This window comes from Pezoporus wallicus, unplaced genomic scaffold, assembly GCF_028554395.1.
Source record: "Pezoporus wallicus isolate ANWC-B61680 ecotype Strahan unplaced genomic scaffold, APGP_CSIRO_Pwel_v1 contig_11395, whole genome shotgun sequence".
Lineage (NCBI taxonomy): Eukaryota > Metazoa > Chordata > Aves > Psittaciformes > Psittacidae > Pezoporus > Pezoporus wallicus.
Window position 1 is genome coordinate 548377 of NW_026636241.1, and position 25836 is coordinate 574212.

The 25836-nt window shown below is 51.4% G+C and overlaps 1 protein-coding gene across 7 annotated transcripts in view; it reads right to left on the reverse strand.

Moving 5' to 3' along the window:
- Positions 1 to 10883: 10883 nt before the first annotated feature.
- Positions 10884 to 25836, reverse strand: part of PDE4B (phosphodiesterase 4B) — a 220507-nt gene continuing 205554 nt past the window's right edge. For 6 of the 7 annotated variants that reach the window (XM_057399212.1, XM_057399218.1, XM_057399213.1 and 3 more), the window contains 9 exons: positions 23050 to 23143; positions 19168 to 19346; positions 18491 to 18589; positions 18188 to 18352; positions 17669 to 17768; positions 16824 to 16978; positions 16605 to 16727; positions 15235 to 15417; positions 10884 to 11634 (listed from right to left, as the gene is read on the reverse strand). In XM_057399212.1, coding sequence (XP_057255195.1) covers positions 11269 to 11634; positions 15235 to 15417; positions 16605 to 16727; positions 16824 to 16978; positions 17669 to 17768; positions 18188 to 18352; positions 18491 to 18589; positions 19168 to 19346; positions 23050 to 23143 — 1464 coding nt within the window. In that variant the 3' untranslated portion in view covers positions 10884 to 11268. Of the gene's footprint in view, positions 11635 to 15234; positions 15418 to 16604; positions 16728 to 16823; positions 16979 to 17668; positions 17769 to 18187; positions 18353 to 18490; positions 18590 to 19167; positions 19347 to 23049; positions 23144 to 23891; positions 24521 to 25836 lie in introns of those variants that run through there. The other variant, XM_057399216.1, reaches the window with a different exon arrangement.

Here is a 25836-nt window from a genome sequence, read left to right on the forward strand (position 1 = left end):
GGGCTGGGGCAGCCTGGAGAAGAGAAGGCTCCTGAAGGGGAGACCTGAGAGCAGCTCCAGTGCCTGAAGGGGCTGCAGGAAAGCTGGAGAGGGGCTTGGGACAAGGGCCTGTAGGAGTTAAACACATCCTTGGCAGTGTTCGAGGCCAGGTTGGACACAGGGGCTTGGAGCAAGCTGCTCTAGTGGAAGGCGTCCCTGCCCGTGGCAGGGGTTGGAGCTGGAGGAGCTTTCAGGTCCTTTCCAACCCAAACCAGGCTGGGATTCTGTGACACCATGAACCTGCTCCCTGCACTGGCTCTTCCCATACCCGGGAGGCACAGGGAAAGCCTTGTTACTGGTACCCCAGCAGGGCAGCGTGCCAACGAGCCCATTCATTCCAAGGCAAAAATTGCTACTTGTGGATTTCTATACGATTCCCAACCGCAGCAGCTGACACAAGGCCATTTCCCAGCTAAAGCACGGGCAATCTCAGGCAGCTCCTGAAGGATACGCGCTCCGGGGCTGCGGCAAACACCAACAGACGAGTCAATGGCATTAACAAAATGAAAGGCAGAAAGTGAGTCACTGAGCACATTACTCACATCCCAGCAGAGTCATGCTTGAGGTGCATGTGACAGGCGCCGGGAGGAGCCCGGCTCGGCCCCGGCCAGGACAGGGTGCCCCCGGGATGCAGCACGGACAGGGATTTGCTATATAAAGCTCCAATCCTTGTCCCCACGCAGGATCCGGCCCTGGCAAATCCCCCAGCATTAGCAGCAGTAACGGGCAGCCGGTGTCTTGTTTACATCCACGTCTGAGGCTTCACAGCCCCTTTGCTAAACCATAGTTAAACCTTCAGTAAAATAAGCTCATCCTTCATCTGGTGCTGGTGGGAACGCGGTGGAGGAGGCCAGACCCTCAGCATCCCCATTACTGATCGCTCCCGTCACCACGCAGCACTGGCGTTTCCTCCCCATCACTGCAAACTAGACTTTCCAACAGAGTTCAGCTATTTGCCTCTAGAAAATCAGGTTTTTCCATGCAGGACACTGGAGGATTTAAATCCTGGGATGCAGGACTCACTGTGAACATTGATGGTGGTGTTCTGCCATAGGACAGCTGGGGACAAACCCAAAGCCTTGCACACGCTGCCATCTGGGCTCTGATAAAGTGATGTATTTACAAGATACCTTGCTCAAAAGGCTTCTCCCGACCAGGGAAGGGGGATGCGGGATGCAGGGCTCAACCAGGAGCATCTCACCCAGGTCTCCTGCATGGAGCCAGAGCAGCCCATCAGCCACATCCTCAGCACCAAATACCCTCACACAACCTTCTCAGGAATGCTGCAGACTGTGGAGCTGAACCTCAACATGCCGCACCTTGGGATGCTATCGGGCTGGACCATAGAATCATAGAACATTTAGGGTTGGAAAGAACCTTAAGATCACTCCACACCATGCTTTGCACAGCCATCATACGTGCACTGAGTCCCATGGCAGGAGCAGGGCTGGACCAGCCCCCGGCCATCACAGGAACGACCCCCAGCTCATCCCTTGACCCTGAGCACAGGAGCCCATCACCACCCTTCAGGGTGGGAGCAGCAGGGACTAAAGCAGAGGAGCATCTCCCACCCGCATCCCAGCGCATCCCGGGCACAGGGCCCCTTTCAGGCTGCAGCTGCTCCTCGCTCCACAATACAGCCCGTTACCTTCTGCTCTATTAGTTTCCTGCTCTATTCATCCCCGGTTTTCCCACGCACAAAGAGCCACCGAGCCCTTTCCATCTCACTGAGCTGCTCCGAGGACTGACACAAGGGATGCGGGACGAGCCAGGTCCCTGGGAGAGAGCCCTCTCCCATGGGACATGGGCTTGGAGAGGGCGGAGAGCTGGATGGGTGCCTGCTTTCCCAACAGCGCCAGGGAAAACGTGCTTATCCCGCATTTAAAGGGAGACTCAGTGCACTGGGCTGTCCTCTGGATGGAGGGGAGGGCACAACCTCAGCATGGAAGCAGCTCCCTGGGGAAGCACCAGGAGCAGAGCACAGGCACACGCCGCACCCTAAGCCCCTTCCTGCCCTTCAGCTGCCTCTTGCCTTCACTCACTGGCACATAAGGAAACAGCCCCAGGGAGACACAACCCCGCTAGCCCCAACACGCCCCTGCCAAGCGCTTTGCACCCTGTCAAACACCCCCCAAAGCACCCAGAACCAGCCCGGCAGCATCCCACAGGACCCCGAACCAGCCCGGCAGCATCCCACAGGACCCCAAACCGTCCTTGGTGGGAGCAGCCCCTGTAATCCCAGCCCAAGTCACAACCGGGCTGGAAACAGGCAGTGTGAAACCCCCTCACGGGACCGACCACCTCCATCCCCAGGCCTGAGCTGGATGTGGGGCACGGAGGGGCCCAAGCACCCATGGACCAGCACCAGGGAGCTCACTCAGTGACCCCCCAACACTCACATTTTGGCGAGCAGGGCCCCTCCGCCGTGGCAGGGAGGTGCTGGCGGAGCAGAGCCGCGACGCGCGCACTCACGGGGTGGTTTAGCGCTGCCGTGTTTAATCACTACCAGGTAAGCGGAGGTAATGAGGCTACACCCTGGGGCGTAAAAGCACGGTGGGAGCCCCACGCACACCCTGCTCCCGCCGGGAATCCTGCTCCGTGCCTCCGCACAGGGGCAACCAAAACCCACCTCCGCCGCGCCGGGAGGGTCACCATGGGGCAGCACCGCGCCACAATGGACCTTCCTCTGCTCTGCCCTCCTCTTCCTCCTCCGAGCAGCCTCCTCCCAGCACCAGGAGCTCCTCCTGGCTCCCACCCACAGCCGGGTAATCAGGGCGAGCACCTGCCCCAGCGCCTCAGCTCACTCCCAATGGGATGAGGAGCAGCTGGATGGGGCCCAGGGATGCTCTGAGCTCCAAACCCAGCACCTCTGCAGCCCCCCCCCCTACACCCAGGTGGTCACTGCTGCTGGGTATCAAAGGGGACAACCACCCACATGTCCAGTAAAGAGATGGAAGAGGGAACACTGTTTTGGTTTGTTTTTTTTTCCTGGGGAGAGGGGCTTTGGCCAAGGGCCTGTAGGGACAGGCCAAGGGGAATGACTTTAACCTGCCAGAGGTTGAGGAGACTGAGCTGAGCTCTTAGGCAGAAGCTCTTCCCTGTGAGGGTGCTGAGGCGCTGGCACAGGGTGCCCAGAGAAGCTGTGGCTGCCCCATCCCTGGCAGTGTTCAAGGCCAGGTTGGGCACAGGGGCTTGGAGCAAGCTGCTCTAGTGGAAGGTGTCCCTGCCCGTGGCAGGCGTTGGAGCTGGAGGAGCTTTGAGGTCCCTTCCAACCCAAACCAGGCTGGGATTCTGTGAAGAAGGCATTTGGGAACACTGAAGAAGACCTCATGCACCCCCCAGTTGGGGGTTTGCAGCCTGCAGCCCCACTTCACACCCCACATCTCAGCATTGCTAAGCCCATTTTGGATGTGATCACTGAGGGCATCAGCATTTCAGAACGGGAACAGCCCTGTCCATGTGCCCCCTTGCACGGGTCAGGGGTCAGCTCTGTGCCCCGGCCCCCAGCAGCCCCACACGGCATCCAGCATCCCCATCAGGCACAGGGAAGGGGGACCCCAGCTCCAGCCTTTGGGCATTCACGGGGAAGCCCCAGAAGTGCCATTTCATCCAGTTCCACCCAAAGAGACATCGATTTGATTTGAACCGCTGCACCCTGAGGGTGGGAAGGAGCTCAGCAGCCCATGGGGAGGCGGGGAGCAGCATCAGCTTTCAAATGGAAGATGAAGTGTGCAAACCAGTGCCAGCTGTGGGCATTGCAAAGAAGCTCCTTCTGTTTTGGACACCGCTCCCTCCTTAGACATGAGAGACATTAAAACAGCTCCAAGCTCCTGTGTTGTTCCCCTCTTCCCCATAGTTTAAGCATTAAGGAGGGTATTAATGAGCAAGGGGAAAGATGTCAAAGAAAGAGGCTGGGATTACCAATGATCCACAGCAAACCACACTGAAGTGAGCCTGAGATGCACTGAGTGCTCCTGCTCCAGGCAGCTCCCACCTCAGGCAGGTTTTTGGGGGTGAGGTGGAGGTTTCAGCCCAAATAACTCAGCTGAGAATAAGGAAAATAAAAACTGTGGTGTTTTAATGGTGAAACTGTTCTTACCACCGTTCTACTGCAAAACCCCCCAACTTCTGCTCCCCCAGCCCTGAGAGCGCGCTCTGGGGATGCTGCAAGGGTTTACGTGGATTCTCAGAGAACTAAGGAATGGTTTGGGTTGGAAGGGACCTGAAAGCTCCTCCAGCTCCAACCCCTGCCACGGGCAGGGACCCCTTCCACTAGAGCAGCTTGCTCCAAGCCCCTGTGTCCAACCTGGCCTTGAACACTGCCAGGGATGGGGCAGCCACAGCTTCTCTGGGCACCCTGTGCCAGCGCCTCAGCACCCTCACAGGGAAGAGCTTCTGCCTAAGAGCTCATCTCAGTCTCCCCTCGGGCAGGTTAAAGCCATTCCCCTTGGCCTGTCCCTACATCCCTTGTCCCAAGCCCCTCTCCAGCTTTCCTGCAGCCCCTTCAGGCACTGGAGCTGCTCTCAGGTCTCCCCTTCAGGAGCCTTCTCTTCTCCAGGCTGCCCCAGCCCAGCTCTCTCAGCCTGGCTCCAGAGCAGAGCTGCTCCAGCCCTCGCAGCATATGCATGCCCGTCTTCTCCACCCAGCCTGTGTTTGGTGGAGGAGCTGCTCCTCGGGTGTCAGGGTGCTCCTGTGGGTGCTCCACAGGGAGATGCCCATCGTGGGGTCTGCAGTGCCCGGGTATCCCTGGGTCAGGGGGTGCTGTTAAATATCCGCGGTGCCCTGCGCAGGCAGGGGGGGAAGTTTTGCCCTCACCAGTTTCCAAAGCCCCAAGGAGATGTTCTTCAACCCCTGCAATCGGCACGGTCCTGTTGTCTCCTGCACCTTCTGAGGGTGTTCCCAGAGCTCTGCTGCAGGCTGGGTGGTGGCAGTGCTGTGTGCAGAGGTGGTGGCCAGCCTGGGTCAAGGCTAATGCGCGTCAAACACAGCGTTACTGCTGCTGCTGTGCGTGACCTCAAGCCTTGTGGCTCCCCACCTTTGATGTGGTGGCAATGTCACGTTTGGCTGAGCACCCATAAACACCTTTATGTGTTTGCGTCCTCCAGCCACCAGCAGCGTGGCCCACATGGCCAGGGAGGAAACATTTATCTCTCCCTTATAATAAGAGTTTTCTGCAAGACCTATATATTAAGAGCTGAAGGGGTTTCTTAGAGGGGAGGGACAGAAGGTGAGAGGCAAACATGTGTGGCCCTGGCTGGGCACTGGGTCAGGCAGCTGGGTTTGGATCCCACCAGCTGCATTTGCACATCAGCACAGGGGATGTGGAGCTGTGAGCTCCTGCGGGACAGCAAGGAGAAATGCAGGAGTAGGATGGAGGAGAGGGAAGGAAGAGGGAGTTGTGCTGGCAAATAGCTGTGTGATGGGGCAGGAAAGGTAGAGAGAGCCCCAAGGGTGGGGGTAACCCAAAGCAGGCCTGGAGTTACTGCCTCCAGATGTGTGGGAATCCAGATGTGCGAGAACCCAGCTGTGCTCCGCCTCCAGCTGTGTTCAGTGTCCAGCTGTGAACTGCTCCAACTACACAGGCACCCCAGCCATGAGCCACTCCATCAGTACCTGGCTCCAGCTGTGCACCGCCCTGGCTGTCGGACCGCATCTGGACATGTATCCAGCTGTTTAAGGTGACCCGCTCCAGCTGTGCCCGGCTCCAGCTGCGCCGGACCCGCGCTGTGATGTGCAATGGTGCAGGGCCTCGGCAGATGGAGCTCTGCAGCTGTGCAGGAGCCGTGAGCGAGCAGGATGGGAGCTGTGCAGATGTGCTGCAGCCGCGCACAGCAGGGGACAGGGACAAGGGGGGGACCCACAGCAGGACCCGCTGCCAGCAGTGACCCTCTCCTGCAGGTAAAATACCTTCTGCAGTATACAGATGTTCATATGCATATATATATATATTTCATTGCAGCAATCTCTCTGTGGTGAGCAGCCTGCCGTGGGGATGAGGATGTCCCTAGGTTGGTCCTGTTGGGGACTGGGAGTCCTCAGAGACAGGGAGCCCTTAGGCACCCCGTGTCACATCTGGAAGAGCTAAAACACTTAAAGGCATCTTAAACTGCATCAGCTGCACCCCATTCCCTGTCCCTCCCGGGATCCAGCCGGATTCCCTGCTGCCAGACCCACCTCCCCTTCTCACCGAGGCCACCGGAGCCGTGAGCCCTCGGGCTGGGTTCCAGCGCCGCAGCGTCGATAACATCAGTGCTTCGGGCGCCAGCCCCCAGCTCCTTCCTGTTTTTGACTCCGAAGCTGTCAGCGACTGATTCTCATGTCTCTCTTTTCATCTGTAGGACTTTGAAGTGAACTCTAAACCAGTGGCACCTACACCTCCTTGGCTGGCAAATCCTTAGGGCTGCGTTATCAACCTCAATGCAGCCTCTGCCAAGCGCAGCTAAAGGCTGGGGGAGACTGGATGGAGCAGCCCTGAGGAGAAGGACTTGGGGTGTTGGGTGAGGAGAAGCTCCCCATGACCCGGCTTCAGTGTGAGCTTGAGCCCAGAACCCCCCCGTGTGCTGGGCTGCACCCCCAGAGCGTGAGCAGCAGCTCAGGGAGGGGATCCTGCCCCTCTGCTGTGCTCTGGGGAGACCCCCCCTGCAGCCCTGATCCAGATCGGGGGCAGCAGCACAAGAGGGACGTGGAGCTGTTGGAGCGAGGCCAGAGGAGGCCATGGAGATGCTGCGAGGGCTGGAGCAGCTCTGCTCTGGAGCCAGGCTGAGAGAGCTGGGCTGGGGCAGCCTGGAGAAGAAAAGGCTCCTGAAGGGGAGACCTGAGAGCAGCTCCAGTGCCTGAAGGGGCTGCAGGAAAGCTGGAGAGGGGCTTGGGACAAGGAATGTAGGGACAGGCCAAGGGGAATGGCTTTAAGCTGCCCAAGGGGAGACTGAGATGAGCTCTTAGGCAGAAGCTCTTCCCTGTGAGGGTGCTGAGGCGCTGGCACAGGGTGCCCAGAGAAGCTGTGGCTGCCCCATCCCTGGCAGTGCTCAAGGCCAGGTTGGACACAGGGGCTTGGAGCAAGCTGCTCTAGTGGAAGGGGTCCCTGCCCGTGGCAGGGGTTGGAACTGGGTGAGCTTTAAGGTCCCTTCAACCTAAACCAGGCTGGGATTCTATGATTATACCTTGGGAAACACAAAACACTCCATCCTGCTGGCTGGCATACTGAGGGAAACAGCACTGTGCATCATGGTGTGCTCAAGCACATGGGGCACCCCCATGCCAGCATGATGGACACAGCGCCAGCCTTGGTGGGGCCAAAACACTAGCAGAAGCTGCGGCAGGGACCAGCACCGCTTGCAGCTGCTGGCATGCATCTCTGCAGTAGACGGCAGGTTGCAATGCCTGAGCTCCTCCCTCACTCCTATGGACCAGGAGTTAAAAAGCACATGGCAAAGCATCCCCCCAGCCAGGAGAGCCCCATGGGAAGCCAGCAGAGAGGGTTTGTTCTTTCATTTCTTTGCACCATGGTTTCCATGAACAACACCGACCTCCGGGGCAGGAGTTTCCTGGCAGCGCTGGGGGCTCTGTGGGACCCTTGTCCCCCGTGCAGCTGGGAAGGGCCGGCCCCGCTCCAGCACAGCGAGCAGCGGCTCATCCCAGCCCTGATGCCATGGGGGGTTATGGCTGGTGGAAACTCCCTCTGAAACCCCAGTGGGAAGTTAAATCCTTGAGGACCCGGCCGCTTAGAGCACTGCTGCAGTAGGGGTGTTGGGGGCACCCATCATTAACACTGGCAGCGAGAAGGGGAGAGCTTGTGGGTCCTTATCCTGAGTCCCCGAGGCTGGGTCCTGCACCATCCACCCTGCACACAGCGCTGCCCCTGCTGCACACCTGCACTGCACAGCCCTGTGCACTCCCCAGTGGCATGCTGCAGTTGCCCAGCTGGATGCACACAGCGGTTGCACCGCTGGATGCACACCTCGCTGGTACCTGGGAGCCACCCCTTCTCTGGAAGGACGTGCTTTCTGCACCCTGTTTTCCTGCAGGTTTTCTTTTTCATCCTGTTTTCCCCTCCAGGATCTGAGCCGAGGCCATTCCAACCCGTCTGGGTGCAGCCAGAGCTGCTGGGAACGGGGAGAGCACTGGGAAAGGGGAGCAGGACCCATCATCTCGCTGCATCAAGCAAGGAGGACGCATCACACTGCATTGCTGCCTCTATGTGGAGCCGCTTCTGATGATGAAGGAAACCATGCAAACCCCATGGGGCCCTCAGGGCCAGTCAGTTTCGGATGGGAGGATGATAAAGCAGACCCAAGAGGCGTCCTCGTTCCCTGAGAAAAGGACAAAAAGCACCAGTAAGCTGCCCTGCTCCCCAGCTGGGATTTCCCACCCCCAAAATGGGAGGAAAACAGGAGGGATTCGGGTTAGCTTCGCAGCATTGCTGCCACCAGGGTGTTTCTCTGCTGCTGCAAGAAGGAGAAGTGAAAGGAGCTGTTATTTCGGTGCCAGAGCAAGAGCACAGTGTTTGCATGCGCTTGTGATGAACCGGTGTGGCAGAACGAGGTCACTGGAAGGGAAAGAAAGAAAGCAAGAGAAGGCTGGTGGAGGGATGGGGGTGGGACCGGGGCACCCTGTGCTGTCAGCCCCACACCGGGGGGCCCCACGTCCCAGTGCCATCCCTGCTGCTCTGGGGCTGGTTGTTCACCTGCAGCTCCAGCTCTCTGCTGCCTTCTCCACCCGGAGCTGCCAATGCTCTTCCACTCCAATAACCCCGTGCCCCAGCTCTGCACATCCCCGGGAGCCACGAGCGCAGCGCTGGCTGCAGCAAAGGCGAATGGAAACGATGCTCAGGGGGGGAATTCATGGAGAACAATTTGGGATCGGCATCATCATGAAGTCTGCACCTTACACCCATGCCAAGGTGCTGGGAGAAGCACCCGGGAGGCTGCAGCCCCACTCCCAGGGTTACCATCGGCTGCTTGAGGCTGCAGCCCCCTTCCAGCCAGATGAGAGGTGTTGGCATGAAAGTGTCCCCCAAGAAGTGCTGGGTGAGAAGATGGGTACGGGATGGGGGATCTGCACTTCCACATAGCTTCTATGGAGCTAGGGAGTGCTGGGTCTCCTTCAGGTACCGCCAGCTCCCCAGCATCACCCGCAGCAAGAGCAGCCGAGGGGCAGTCCCTGGTCCCACCCCCATCCCCTCATTTCCCCCCCCCCCACCACCAGCAGGATGTTTTTGACTGGAAATCCCGTTGTTTTGGGTCAGGCCGGGACATGAAAGCATCCCTGAGCCCCGGAGCCGCCCTGCACCGGGCGCAGGCTGCGCTGCGGCCATCGCCTTCCTGTCTGCATCCGCCTTCCTGTCGCCGCTGCCACCGGCACGGCCCTGCTCAGGAAGGAGAAGGTCTCCACATGGAGAGGGTGGCCGTGCCCTCTGCCTGCGTCTCTTCCCCTTTGTCTCTGCTGGGGTTTGGCCATGGGAGGGTTTGGTGTTACCGGTGCCAGCAGCCAGGTTGCAGCCGCTGTCGCTTGCCCACAGCGACCTGTTAAAGAAAGCAGCAGCCACAGGGCAGGGTCATGCTTTCGTTTATTCACTTCATATAAAAATCTCTTTTAAGAATGCATCTGAACACAATATATAATACTATAACATACATTGTGTGAAACTTGGAGGGGTGGGGGGGACAATAAAATAACCACCTGGAACAATGCAGTGTTCAACAGACATACAAACCCATTGATCATGCACAACTGTGCTATTTTCATTAACTAGTTAGTCACAAGTTGGACCAAAAGCTTGAAACATTATTTTACAAACTGAGATTTGACACGGCTCACGACTGCCGGACAAGCTTTGTCAGAAGAAGTTTCACAGCACAATTATTACATCAGTTCACATTGGGTTTTGTGGCATAGAAATTCACATTGGGTTGTTCAGAAGGCGGAAGGGGACGTTTAAAAGCCAGCCCCGTTGCGGGGGGTTCTTTGCTAGGGTTCCTTTCTCCAGGTTTTTTTCCAGCGTTTCCATTCATTGCCATGGGGTCTGGGTCTGTGAAGACGAACCCCCCCGCAGGCAGCTGCCACCCGAATGCCCTCCCTGGGTTGCGTCTGTCTCTTCAGCTATGTTCAGGTTCGTGTATTTTATGCAATATAAAAGGTTAGAAGGAAGGGGGGGGGGGAAGGCAACTCTTGTTCGAGTTTTCTACCCCTTGAACATCGCCGCCGAGAGGCGATGCCGGTTCATATATAAATTAATAACTTACAAAACATTACAGTATGTACATTACGTAATAAATACACTGTTATAAACAGTAATGGAGGTGTTAGAGCTCAAGGCAGTGCAGGAGGACGGCGGCGGACCTAAACCTAGGAGACGTGGAGGGGAGGAAACACAAAGATCCGAGCGTGCAAATTCCACGGAGCCCAGGCGCTGCCATCCCATCGCGCCGCGCTGCCTCATCACTGCTTACAGGGGTACGGCAACAACCTACCCTCTATCCTGCTCCCGACAGAGAAGAACGCCCCGCGGAGGAAAACCCACTGCTATTCCTAGCAAGCGAACGGAGGTGGTGCATGAAGTGACTGTAAATGGGTCGCCTGGGGTAGCGAGAGGACGATTAAAGGTGCAGCAATGCAAAACAGAGAGGGTTTCCCCTTCCGTTTAGTCTGTAAAAGTGATGAACTGCAATAAAGTGACAGGTATTGCCATGGAAAAAAGGAAGACTGCTTCTTGTAACAGGAAGAATCAAAAAGGAATCCGTCAATTCTGAAACACTTCTGTGTCGCTTTTGATACTAAACTCCATGTATTTCGTTAAGAGACTCTTGAAAAGACATGAAAGTGTTTACAAAGAAGGCACACAGGTCTGCAGACAGGTGGTCAGGTGGACAGCTTTTATATGGAGAGTTATTAATCAGTAGTTTCTATCAGTCTAACTGGTATAAATTCCAAAGCTAACAGTATAAAATCTCTCAGTTGTGTGTCATTTACTCTTCAGTCACGACCCGAGCCAGCTCCAGGACAGCAGGATGCTGGGAGCTGACAAGGATTCAAACCACAACGTCAATCACCTGTTAATTTCCTGAGCAATCATTCACTACACGATCTTTAACCCTGACTCCAATCTCAAGTAGCTGGGGAGATCTGTCAGCCCGTGTTAGGCACAGGCCTCAGACCCAGGCTGCAGGCAAGTCCGTGAGACTGCTGCATGCTCCTCAAGTGTTTGAAATCCACTCACACGGGCGCAGGACATTATGTGTCCACAGGAGATGTGTCTTCTGTCACAATCTCTATGTTGGCCTCCCTCTGTGAATCCTCTTCCCCTGGCTCGGCCACGCTGAGTGTCTTTGTATTGCTGAAGTAGCCGATGCTCTCGCCGTCCTTCTCCGGTCCATCCGAGTCCTCCTCCTCCAGCGTCAGTTCAAACTGGAACTTCTCCATCAGGCCCTGGCAGTCCCTGCCCCGCTCCTCCAGCGGAGGAGATGGGCTCTGAGGTATCATGCTCTGGTACCAGTTCCTGTTGTCCTCCAGCGTGTCCAGGATGTCCTGGGCATCGGGCTGCACCAGGTCAGCCCACGTCTCCCAGAGCGGATGGACGATGTAGTCAATGAATCCCACCTAAGAAACACAGCAATAAGCATGCTTAAGGAAAGGGAATGGCCAAGATGGATCTAAAAGGTTCAAATGATGTTAACAGATGAATTTTACAAGCAAAACACCCCACCCCACCCAGAGCAAGTCCCCAAACCAGCACAGTCTAATTGCAGATATAATGAAGATGCTGCGAGGGCTGGAGCAGCTCTGCTCTGGAGCCAGGCTGAGAGAGCTGGGCTGGGGCAGCCTGGAGAAGAGAAGGCTCCTGAAGGGGAGACCTGAGAGCAGCTCCAGTGCCTGAAGGGGCTGCAGGAAAGCTGGAGAGGGGCTTGGGACAAGGGATGTAGGGACAGGCCAAGGGGAATGGCTTTAACCTGCCCGAGGGGAGACCGAGCTGAGCTCTTAGGCAGAAGCTCTTCCCTGTGAGGGTGCTGAGGCGCTGGCACAGGGTGCCCAGAGAAGCTGTGGCTGCCCCATCCCTGGCAGTGTTCAAGGCCAGGTTGGACACAGGGGCTTGGAGCAAGCTGCTCTAGTGGAAGGGGTCCCTGCCTGTGGCAGGGGTTGGAGCTGGAGGAGCTTTAAGGTCCCTTCCAACCCGAACCAGGCTGGGATTCTATCCTCTGACACCCAAAGCCGCACCTACAACATTGGGTCAGGTCAATGTCTTGTCCAAAATCAAATCCTGGATGAAAGTTTAAAGGCAGGAGCCACTGGGAAACTCAGTGATGGAGCTGCCAATCCCATCCCTGGCTGCCTGCATGATTCTAAATATCCCTGGAGATGTCTGCTCCTGACCAGGGGCTCAACCCCTGCTCTGGGAAAGTCAGGGCAAGCCATCACTTTGAAGACAGACCATGCCACTGAGGGGTGCCTCTCACCAGCTGTTAATGCAGAGGGGCAGTTTAGATGGTTATTGCCTCTACCCTAAGCATCAAGAAAGTTTCCATGTCTCCAACAGGATCCCCTGGTGGCTGTGGACAAGGCTGGTGTATTTATGGCAACGCTGCCATTACCCCAGATGTGTATGGATGTGTCTGGCAGCTGTGAAAACACCAGTGCTCCCAAGGCGAGCCACCGAATGTCACTGCTTTTAGGGACTAAAGGTTGACCTTTCAGTGCATTTTACAACAGTGTGTGGTTTGTACCTATTCTGAGCTGCTTCATGCCCTGCATCTTTAAACACTTCAACACTTCTACTCTACTTTGCCAAGGCAGCCACCGTGGTTCTCTGTGGAGCTGGTAGAGGTTTCCTTTCCCTTCACTTCGGTTTGGAACGAGTGCTGAAAGCAGGTCAGAAGTGCTCCTCCTGCATGAAGGAGCACAGAGCACTGCTGCCTGAGTCCCATGGAATGACATCCAGAGGTGGAAACGATGAGGGCTGTGGCCGAGCCCGTCAGCCCTTCCGCTGGCTAGAGCGTAAGCTCTGAGCTAAATCACTTTTCAATTGTCTGAGTAAGAGGACGTACGTCCAGGATGGAGAAAACTCAATGGCCATAAAGAGGATTGAAATTCTTCCGTCTTGGCAGAATGTGTCACTTCTTGCTCTGCTGGACAACATTTCTGTGCAGCAGGAAAATGGCTCTCAGAGGGGCCAGGCTCAACGTGCAGATGTTTGCTTTGGAAATCGCACATGCCTCCTTCAGACACAACAGGATGTCAATAGAACCATTAACATTCAATTGTAACGTACTGGGGAGGCAGCTTAAACAAAAAGGTGATGAAAATTTCCTGCAGCACATGTTCCAGAGCACTTTTAAAGTGAAGAAAGAAAACCCTTCTCTATGCTTAGCTGATGGCTTCACCACCACCCAAAACGCTGCAGGGCTACCCAGCACCCATGGTGAGAGACCAGTCCCTTTGGAACCAGGCCACTGTTTCCTTAAACAAACATCCCTAATCATGGATGGCCAACTGGCTGAGCACTGATCTTAAAGATTTTGATGTGAAGAGGTAATATATGAAGGCAGGTTGAGAAAGTTGGGGCTGTTCAGCCTAGAGAAGAGAAGCTGCGTGGAGACCTCAGGGCAGCTTCCAGTGTCTGAAGGGGTCTACAAGGATGCTGGAGAGGAACTCTTCATAAAAGACTGTAGTGATAGGACAAGGGGTGGTGGGTTCAGCGTTAAACACAGGAAGTTCAGGTTAGGACCAAGTAAGAAGTTCTTTACTATGAGGGTGGAGAGGTGCTGGAATGGGCTACCCAAAGAAGTTGTAAATGCCCCATCCCTGGCAGTGTTCAAGGCCAGGTTGGACACAGGGGCTTGGAGCAAGCTGCTCTAGTGTGAGGTGTCCCTGCCCATGGCAGGGGGTTGGAACTGGATGATCTTAAGGTCCTTTCCAACCCAACCCATTCTATGATTCTCTGATCTAGAGCTTTGCAATACTTGCATACTATATTCTAACCAATTCCTTATTTCACCCCAGAACAGACATGCCACCTCCCTTTCCCCTCTGCCACTAGCTGGGATTTCAACAGTAGCCATTTTGTGCAACTCCTGTTCTCTCTTGCATGGCAAAAATGCCATTTTGAACCTCTATGAAGTGCACATGTGAAGCAAGAAATTAACTGGGGCTCACATGAGGAGCACATGGGCCTTTTCCGGCCAAGCCTTGCTGAAGGATTCATTTCTCATTAGGTTAACAAATAAGACAGATTTTTCCAACAAAATCACCATGTGGTTGAGTGAATAATTTTGAAACCACTTGGCTTAGCCCAAGAGGACATTTGGAAACAATTATCATCAATTTTGTTACTTATTCAAGCTGAAAACCCTGGACGATGACTTGCCGGAGTCATTTAGAAACAACAACCAAGACACCATTATGTAAAGGTTGGAAGATGTTGAGGCAAACATCAAATTACCAGCTTCATTACAGACTAACCGGGTGAAATTTTATGGCCTGTGCTACACGGGTCAGGACAAAAGCTGACCTTGAAACCATTTAATCTATGAATCAGAACGAGGGATGAGCCGGTTCATCTCAGAAAAAGAGACGTATCCAGCTCCTTTTGAGGTTTATATTGACAGAAACAGGTATTTCTTTGATATATATTTCTTTGATATACCTAGCACACAGCAGCTCCATCAACCTCGAACTTAACTGGACAGATTGTGCAGTGCACAACTGTTCTGCACAAGGCTGAATAAACACCTTTTCAGTGTCCTCAAGCTGATCTTGGGGGTGGGAGAAGCTCCTAACCCTATGGTTCAATGCAGCTGGCATTGCTATGAATGCCTAACATGAGATGCAATGGCAGTAGGTTTAGGAGGTGCTAATTAAGGAGGCTGGGGGCTTTGAAGGCAGAAGGAGGGGGAGATCAGAACTGCACTTTTTTCAGCCTGGGGAACAAAAGGAAACCAACTCGCTCTGGAAACTGGGACACAAACAGCGCAAGATGAAGAGGCACTGGAAATGATTTGATGCCAAGGGGGTAGATAAAGGAGCCTGAACAGCCTTGTGGGTCTAGATGGGCTTCAGGCACAGCTGGATGTCAGGGTCAATCAGAACCAACCCTCTGAACAGCTGGCTCTTTGCCTGATTGTGCTAGAGAAAGCAGATGAATTTGGTCTGTGCTTTAGAAACACAAGCCTGGGCAGTACAGACAGGCAGCTCCCAGCCAATTACCTGGGATTTTTCCACTGACGCTGTGTGTTTGTCGCACATTGGGCTGATTTCCATCCCTCTCTCTCGCTCTTTGTCTCCCTGCTGGAAGAACTCCTCCATGATCCTGTCCGTCCATTGCCGGTACAGCTCCAGAGACTTTGTGGGATTACTCAAGTCTGCACAATGTACCATATTTCGGAGAACCTGCAATTACATTAATCAGAAAAGTCATAAAATCAAATGGAAAAAAGAGGATGGTTTCAAGCTGTATCTGCTTGCTTAGTTCAGAACATTCAACCACAAGGCTCTTTGATTATGCAACAGCCTCCAAAAGTATTAACATCCCAACAGCTCCATATATGAGACTGACTGCTATGGCCCACTTCAGGAGTGAAATATGCCCTATGTTTTTCAGGCATCTTACACAGGGTGTAGTTGTAGCCATGTGAATTACATCATATGGGTTTGGTTTTGAATGCAGGTGCTTCCCACCATTCCGACTTTATTTCCATGCTCTCAGGTGGTTAAATGCTCCTGCTTCATTAAATGAGTAATATCCCTTCCACACACACACACACACAAAAACCGTGGCTGCAAGGACCTGGACAGCAACGGAGTGACCCGTTTGAACATCAGCAGTCTTAAATAAATGCAAGGAGAGGTTTCCCTGCTCTTAAGTTGTCCATCAAAAGCGGAGAGAAGAGCAGGGTATATCTTGTCCCACTAACTATGAAACCCTGCTCCAGTTTTAATAACTGCTTCGTTATTTCTGCAAATAAAGGATTAGATGACACAGGGACACTAACTTCAGCTCACTGTGAGAGCTGCTTTAGATAAGGGGTTACAAATTAAATTCACAATGCTACGGCAATCTTTTTGACAGGAGAAACAAATGGGAATAAGCAGCAAGGAAATTCAGGAGCCCTCAAAAACTCAGCCTTGTAAGGCTGATCAGCTTCAGAAGAACATGCATGTTTGCAGCTCCATGCTGTAAGCGCTCAAACATAACCCCATTTATCTAAAAAACATGGGACTATCTTGTGCCTCTTTGTGGTGCACAACAGAAGAAAAATTAGGTCAGTAGCTTCTATATTTAAAAGCCCCAGTAAAAACCGGAGCATGGTTTCATAGAATCAAGGAATGGTTTGGATTGGAAAGGACCTTAAAGCTCCTCCAGCTCCAACCCCTGCCACAGGCAGGGACCCCTTCCACTAGAGCAGCTTGCTCCAAGCCCCTGTGTCCAACCTGGCCTTGAACACTGCCAGGGATGGGGCAGCCACAGCTTCTCTGGGCACCCTGTGCCAGCGCCTCAGCATCCTCACAGGGAAGAGCTTCTGCCTAAGATCTAATCCAACAAAACACATAAAATCCAGGAACCCCGGCTGACCCACCTGTATTCTGTCTGTGTAGTTGTCCAGGAGGAGGACCCCTGAACTGGTCACTTTCTTGGTTTCCACCATAGTCTTCAGATCAGCTAACAGACTCATATGCTTGGACATATCCGTGGCCAACACCTTTGCAGAAGTGAAAACAGGATCTCAGTACAGGCAACCATAGAAAGCAGCCACTCTTTTGTTTAAGAAGAGGAGCAATGTGTGCATAGCTCATACCATGTCAATGACCATCTTCCTGAGTGTCTGACGCTGCTTCTTGGTCAGGTTCTGGAAGATGTCACAGTGCTCCTCTTGAAGCAGTTTGAAACCCACGGCAAGATGGTGGTTTTCCAAGACAGATTCATCGTTGTACATCAGGGCGAGCTCAGAATCTAGCAAAAGCAACACAAATATGTGAGTCCTGCCCGTGAAAGGTGTGATTTCAGACAGCAAACCCTTGTCCTGAGTAATGAAATGTTATTTCTATGCGATAAATTGGGAACAGTTTTCTTCTTTGGCCTCATGTGGGCCAACAGCGTGCGGTTTTCCAATCTGAGCACATACGGATATAACATAAACAGCCCTTTGCTCAGTTCTAATGAACAAAATAATACTTGGTTGACTTAGTTACAGGCTTCAGAATCACTGACAACAGAGAGCATGAATCCTACGAACACACTTTCCATAAAAGAACAATACCCATCTCTTGGAATCAAGATACATGCTTAGGCTGTTGCAGAGCACAATGTGAACCACAATATTTTGCTTCATTGTTGTCAATAGCAATAGCGTTATTTCTCTTTTATTAACAATAAAATTTGCACTCAGGCCTGGAAGAATTATTATGCATTAGCAAGTAGTAATACTCATAAGCTTCAAGGGCACTTTGCAAATTGTTCTACAATAGCTTCTTTTGTTAGGAATTTCATTGTAATTACTGCTTATTTCATAATGTCTGAGTAGTTTACTGCACAATAGTTTGAGAAAGTCGTAATGGGTGACCCCACTGTTAGGGAAAATGCAGTTCCATTAGATTCCAAGTTTGAGGATGAAGTTATGACTGTATCTGAAACAAAACTCACTTGTGTTAATGAGAAATTGATTGGAGACCCCGGGGTGATCCACATCATGAATTGCAGCTGCAAAGATTGCAGCGAGGATTTCCAAATCAGTGAAGACAGCCTAGGAAAGAGAAAAGGAATTTATCAGAGAAGTCCTCATGTTTTATCTCTCAGCAGTTTGGGAGGCTGATGTAGAGAAAGAACTTGTGCTTTTTAAATGAGTTTTCTGAGGGCAAGACATTTAGGCAGAAGAAAGGTCGACAAAGCAGCATGTGCCCTTTTCAGGTGAAACAGAGATTACAGGTAAAGCTGCTGCTGAAATTTCTCACTGGTGATTTCCCTGGCAGTAAACTGAGCCCTCAGAAGAGCAGAGAGCACACAGCCTCTTGCAAGACTCGGTGCTACTGGCCACTGACTCAGCTTGAGTTTTCCCTTCTCTATTCACATAGGCAATGCAGTGCTTGTAAGCCTCCATCCCACCTTTAAAGCCTACAAACAGCTGCCCAACACAAAGCACTGAGCTCAAACTGGGAAACTCACATCCAGTGCTGGGGTAGAGAGCAGAACGTGTGTGGACTGGGCAACGTCAGCAGCGTGGAGGCTGTTGTGGTAAGCCACATCAGAGTGGTAGTGGTCTTCTAGTGTCATCATGTACGTCACGAAAGTGTCTGATGAGATCTTGAATGTTTTCAGTAGATCTCGCTCCTGTGTAATAAATGGTACAAGGATAGATGCAGGTATCAGATGAGGGTCTCATACAGTAGAAGGCAACAAGACAGGAAGCGATTAGGAGCTCAAAGAGTGTTGTAAAAGAGCAGCAGATTTGATCAGAAAACCACCCACCTGAAATATCGCGTACATAATGCAGGTGAGCGGCCGGTTGTGGGAATACCTGGCCACATTGAAGATGTTGAGACCCCACTTATTCAGATCCTCCAGTTCCTTTGGAAAGGACAAAAAGAGAATGGTTACAATCTTTTCCAAGGCAATCCTGCCTTTAGCACTTGCTCTGCATCTTTAGCATTTTCCAAATGTTTAAAGAGATGCAAATTCAATGCTCATTGTGGGAATTAGGTGAGTGATGAACACATGGACTTAAAGCACACCAAGACAGAGGAACTGGAAAGGGCTGATGCCAAAGCACTTGTGCAAAGAAATGCCATTTGTGTGGCAGGGGAATTATGTGTGATGTGAATTTCCAGGCTGAAAGAAGAAATGCCCTGACAAAGGCCCCACAGCCAGACTGCTGGACATGGCGGACATGGTGTTGTTATAGTTTCCTATGTCTGATAACTGCTCTCCTCAGCTTCCATCATATTTTTATTATTATTTTAGGGATATTTCCAAGGAATTTACTAACACAGAATATGTTGTTAGGGCCTGGAGCCATTAATTACAGTATTTGTAATGGCCACATCACTTCAGGGATGCCAATTCCAGTTTTACGAGGGGATACGGTCCAGCCAGCCAGTCCATCCCCAGCTTCCAGATAACTCCCAGTTCCCACAGAACTGTCATACCTTGGCCAGATGGTCTTCCTTTTCTGTCTTCACACCAAATCTTGAGATGCTGGTGTTATTTAAGCTTGAACTATGCATTAATTTTTTCACTCCACTGATCTGTGTCATGAGCTGCTGTTTTTTCTTCTTCTCTCTGTCTTTCTGGGTGGGAGAAGGAATCTCCACATCATTCTGCTTGTCTGTAACCAAGAAAGGTGGAATGAGTCAACGCTGTTTGCAGTGTGAGCACCATCACACCCCGCAAAACGAACCCTTAGCTCTGCTGACTAAGTTCAAGCCCACATGTTTCTGCTGGGGCCTTCTCTATTTTGGGGACTGAACTGAACCAAAAGCAAAGCAAAACAGTCACATAACCTCTGTTTGCCCTTGGCAAGCCTGACCCTTCCCACTGAGCCCTGCTGGGCTGCCTTCAGCACAGCCATTGTCAAGCTGCATCACTTGGGGACACGGCACGTGTCCAGGACACAGCTCTCCATGTCTGAAGGGCACCAGGCTCTGCTTATGGATAGAGCTCAATTAATTTTTCTTTCCTATTTTCAGGAAAATAAAATGTATATTCAAAATAACACATTTTTCCTCAACAGATTAGGATGAAGAATAGATATCAGATTGTATTTTCATATCCATTCTGTTGTTACTTATTAGGGCCAAACTCATCTCCATATCCCCTGCTCTTAAAACACCAACCCAGTAACAAATTGGTGTCACTGATTTATTAAAGGCTTGCCCTTTACTTATGTATAGAGTATCTATAACATGTATAACATATATAGATGAATATATTATATATAAAATGTATATATATGTATAACATGTATAACAATAACAAGTATAGGCCATATTTCTGTTGTCAGGCTCAGAGACAATGACAATATTAATGCACATTAAGTAGGCATCTATCTAGTAGGGCACAGACTTGGCTGTGGAGATGGGCTGAACAGATAAATCTATCCACATATGCTACTGACTGCCTTTCCCACTGATTTATCTGCTGCATTAGAATGGAGATAGAGCGGCTCATTACTTTCAGGCTAACCATGAACTCTTAGGAGAGGATGCTATAATCTGTTCGCACCTTTGCATCTCTGAGGACCTCTGGAGGACTAAACATCGAGGCATTAGTTACCTTTGCCTTGGCTTAATTAAAAACCTCTCAAGTAAGAACTACCAGTGTGTCTGCAACACTGCAATTAAGAGGGAAGCCATTATTCACAGCCACAGTGAGCTGACATCAGCGGGTGTTTCCCTTGTGTCTTTCTGCTGAACAACAGAAGGACTTTCCTCTATATAATCTCTTTAGCAATGACTAACACCAGGGCAGTGTAAAATGGACACTCTTGAACAGAAAGGTCCAGTTTGTTAAACCAAGTCCCCATGGTGGTGGTGGCAGCAGCAACACCCTTTACCCCTCAGGAAAGGGCAGGTGCTGAAAGGCCATTGTGATCTTCCTCATTCATGTGGTGTGGCCAATGAAAAATGGCCTGTAGGGCCAGGCCAAGGGGAATGGCTTTAACCTGCCCGAGGGGAGACTGAGCTGAGCTCTTAGGCAGAAGCTCTTCCCTGTGAGGGTGCTGAGGCGCTGGCACAGGGTGCCCAGAGAAGCTGTGGCTGCCCCATCCCTGGCAGTGCTCAAGGCCAGGTTGGACACAGGGGCTTGGAGCAAGCTGCTCTAGTGGAAGGGGTCCCTGCCCGTGGCAGGGGTTGGAGCTGGAGGAGATTTAAGCTCCCTTCCAACACAAACCATTCCAGGGTTCTATTCTATGAACACCACCAGTGTTCATCTTTGTCCTTCGGAAGGATTTAAAGCTGGAGCCCTTGCTCTCACTGACCAAACTGACAGCAGGGCTGGCCCCTCTGGTGCCTTGGCTCTTGGTGCCTTTCTTAGCTCGTTTAATGAAGTCTAGACACTGAATGAAAGTGGAGGGTTTAATATCTATGTTAACCCCTCTAAGTACTGGTTGAAGATAAATTAATAGATAAATCCTATTCACTTGTGTCTTTCTGATTGCTTGCTCAGCTTCCCCAGTCGTAGACTCCTGTTATTTTGGGCATTACATTTTCAATCAAAAGGCAGAAAAAAGTTATTTATAAAGGTGTGACAGCATGACTTCCTAAAAAAAGCTTGAAGATCCTTTTAAAAGCTTTACTCATTTCTCTTTAATATGCGCAATTAAGCTGCAATCTGCCCCAATCTGGTGAGCCTGCGCCACTTGGCAACACAGCCCAAAGAGGCTGAGTGGCTCTCAAACTGTCACAAACCAGGGAGGACGTCACCGTTACAAGACTATGTGAGAAGAAGCAGAATAGGGATGAATAAGACCCATTGTCAAGACCTGCAAAGGGAAATGCAGTTACCTGACCCAGCCCGAGTGCAGGGAATAAGAGAGCCCCATTAGCACCAACAGTGGCTTCAGCTAATTAGTCCCTGGTGCAATAGAGACTCCTCTAAGTTCACTGGAGGTGTGGTTTATGGGTTTTATATTAAGTCCACAGTCTCAAGCCACACTGGGTATCTCTCTGTCCCATAGATATATGCCTATTGGCAAGAGCTGTCTCAAAATGCAACGGTGGTCACGCTCCCCAGCATGCTGTGTATGCCCCAGGCTCTTCAGCTGAAGCAGCAAGGCAGCCTTGCTTCTACTCCCTCCATTAAGTCATGTTCTGGATGTCACAATGAAGCTAAAGACTGGGCAAATGGATTCCCACAAAGCAGCTCCAGACTTACATGGATTATTAGTGATGTGTCCTAAATGCACGCAGTAGTTCCAGTTCCAACTGGCTACTGAAATCACTTTAAAATCCCTTAATGGGAATAATTGTGTGTCATACAGTGAATGCATTCTGAGACATCTTAACCGCAGGGCACGAGTCCCCACGAGCTCCAGCATCCCATACACTCAGCACTTGAAGCTGTTGGACTCAGCAGTATAGAATCCCAGCCTGGTTTGGGTTGAAGGGACCTTAAAGCTCCTCCAGCTCCAACCCCTGCCACGGGCAGGGACACCTTCCACTAGAGCAGCTTGCTCCAAGCCCCTGTGTCCAACCTGGCCTTGAACACTGCCAGGGATGGGGCAGCCACAGCTTCTGTGGGCACCCTGTGCCAGCGCCTCAGCACCCTCACAGGGAAGAGCTTCTGCCTAAGAGCTCATCTCAGTCTCCCCTCTGGCAGGTTAAAGCCATTCCCCTTGGCCTGTCCCTATAGGCCCTTGGCCCAAGCCCCTCTCCACGTTTCCTGCAGCTCCTTTAGGTGCAGTGCAAAGCTTCATTTTATATACAAATGGTCACAAATTCTAAAGCTGCTGGAGAACACAGAAGATTCAGGGGTTTATAAAAATCTGTTTTGTAAACCAAATGCATTCACTCCTGTCAGTTAGTCCTACGAGATCCAACAAATCTAATGACATTCAAAATACTGTTCCTACTCTTTATTCTGACTTCCAGTGCAAAATGAGCAAATACACACAGAGTAACATAGAAGATAAAATGGCAGGGCTGAACCTGCTTCTCTGACCCCTGTCTCTGAAGGGGGAAGATGCAGCTGCATGAGGCAGCAGTTGCAAGGATGAGAGGATGCAGTTGGGCTTGTGTGACTTTGTCCTTTACTTAAGGTCAAGACAAAATCAAATCCTGCACAAGGCAGCTACCAGCAGCTTAATACAATCTGAGCAGAAACCTCTTTTCATTTGGAGAAGGCATTCCCCCGTGGATAGACTTATCCAAACCCTGTATTATTCCCCTCCCTTGATCCATTTTGAAAGTGAAAAAGCAAAACTAATGCTCTGCCCTGAAGGCAAACTGGGCACAAGTGCTGACTGGTGGCTGTGAGGCTTCCATTCATCATGAGCTTTGAGTCACCCGAAAGCTTGGGATGTGATTCCTTACCTAGGAAAGTGTTGGAAATGTACTCGGACACCTGGTTACCGGAGCGGCTCATCTCGGAAAGGTGTGTCAGCTCCCGGTTCAGCATCCTCTTGAACTGGGAGGGAAAGAGCACAGACAAAAGATGGTTTTTTTCTGGATGCTTTTCCCAATTAACACAGCTTTATCAGAAGCGAGTTCACAAATGAGATGTTAAAAACAAAATCCTGGAGGTATTTGGAATGGAGATAGCTGCATATGGTTTCATTTAGATACTGCTCAGCAGCATCATGATGAGAGATTTCCTTTCAGTACACTAAACTGCAAAATTCATTTCCCCCACACAAACATACTAGTTTTTACTGCAAGAAATGAGCAGATAACGTTTCAGGTAATCTCTCTGAACGATCAGATTCTTGCACTGGTTTTAAATCCCACATCCTATAACCTTCTTTTGTTCTCCGTTTCCTAAGTTTGCTCCATTTTGTATTATGCAAGTAAAAGACAACTGCATAGAAGAGCATAGCAGAGGGGAAACATGCCATAAATCTGAACATCTGCTTGGGTCATTGCAGTAAAATGCAGGATCCAAGCATTGATTCCCTCAGAGATACATGCTGCGATCCTCCCAATTTTACAATCACATCTTTTCATTGCTGCATCATGTTATCCTGCACCACTGAATTCCCAAAGGGGGGGAAAATTACATACATGTCAGCTGCATGCACAGTACAAACGTACGTACATCTCCTGCCCTGCAGTACACACAAATAACCATTTAAAAGCATGTTTTCCTTATAGAGGTTCCATCCAAGCAATACAGCACAAACCCCAGTCACTTACAAGCCTCGAGGATTTAAACCCACCTTAATATAACCCCAAGACACAGACAATAAATAGTTGGCTTCAGGCATTTTGGAAAACTCCTCAGCACCGTCCCCAAATCCTCACGGAGAAGCCGCCGGTCGGATGGGAATGCTCCTCGGGCACACACGGACACCCCCTGCCCCGGTCAATCACAGAAGGCAGCATCCATCAGAGCCGGAGATCCCCCCGAACCCGGCGGCTGCTAATCCCAGACACAGCCGAGCCCGGCAGAGCATCTTTGCAGAGGGCTGAACGTGGGTGTATTCGCTCGCAGGAGAGAAGAATGAAATCAGGAGCTGCACGGAGGAAGGAGAACCGATCCAAACGCATTCAGCTGGAAGCACTTAGGGATTACGAATGCTCCTGGTTGCTTAATTGGCTGAAGGGGGTCCCCACTCCACCTCAGCCTTGCCCAGCTGCTCTCTCTGACACGAAAATGATGCTGGTTTCCGAGGGGCTGCCAGCTCTAGTCACACAGCCATCTTTGGATGAGGGAGATTAAAATGGAGGAAGCTCCGTGCATATTTAAATAAGTCAAAAGTAGGCAGTAGCTCTTCTCCGTTTCTGCTTTGGTTTAATCCTCTTCGTTACAGAGGCTGAGGATTTCCAAAGCAAGGATTCTCATAGGGGTTTTGAAAAGCATCGTTTTCACTTTCTCAGTGAGATGACAGAGATTTCTCCCCTACGTGGTGAAGGGCAAAATGCAGCAATGTAACAAAGTGCACCTTCATGACACAGAATTATTTTTCAGTGATAAACTAATACCAACTTTAAATCTGTAATGCCACTGTACGCTTCATAAATCCTTCCTTACAAGTATATATTCACAACCCCGATGTCAAGGTTCAATCCTTTCTGAGTTTTTTACTTGAGACTGACATGCAATGACTTCATTAGGAAGTTGTAGCTGTCCCTTTTAGCATCAGATCAAAAGCAAAGCCCATTGCACTGCGTATGTGATAGAGATCACAGTGAGGAATCGCCGCTGATGCGCAGCACTCGCTGCTTTAGGACGTCCTTGGTGATTGTTGGCTGCAATACACTGCATGACAGCAGCCAGCATTCCTAAAATAAGAGTGCAATCTGTGGTTTAAATCATTTCCTTTCTCCATTAAACGTTATCAGCCTCGCCTGGAACGGCATCACGGGGCTTCCTCACGTGCTGCAGGACATGCAGGGATGGGGGAGCTGGTGCTGCATCGCATCCCCTTGTCCCTGCTGCAGCAGCTGATGCAAGCAGGGAGATGCGGAGCCTGCAGACAGCCCATGCAGAGCCTGCAGCTCCCTGAAAATCACCCCTTGCTGGCCAAGCATGGCTCCACCTGCGGCTCAGCACCATCCAGATGGGACTCCCCCTCAAGCCTTTTGGCCACAAGAATCACATAGAGCAAAATGAAGCTGTGAAGGCACTGTCTTCTCTCCTTAAAGTCATGATTATCAGAGGTGGAAAGCTGATGCCATCTCCCTTTTGCCATGTGAGCAGACCAAAGATGGGTGCCATCTGCTCAGATTCTGCCTCCACCACCTCTGCTGTCTTCTCTTACAGCAACCTGCCTTGCCCTGCCAGTGTGAATGCCCACTTTCCAGGTTACTCAACCAGTTTAAATACTGTCTCATGGGATCTGGGCAAGAGCAGGATGTGAAGGATGCCATCTCATGGGATACAGGCAGGAGCAGGATGTGATGGATGCCACCTCATGGGATACAGGCAAGCGCAGGATGAGAAGGATGCCATCTCATGGGATACAGGCAGGAGTGGGCAGTGAAAGATGCCATCTGATGGGATATGGGCAGGAGTAAAACATGAAAGATGCCATCTTATGAGATATGGGTGGGAGTAAAACATGACAGATGCCATCTCACGGGATATGGGCAGGAGTGGGATGTGAAAGATGCCATCTCATGGGATCCAGGCATGAGTGGGATATGAAGGATGACATCCCA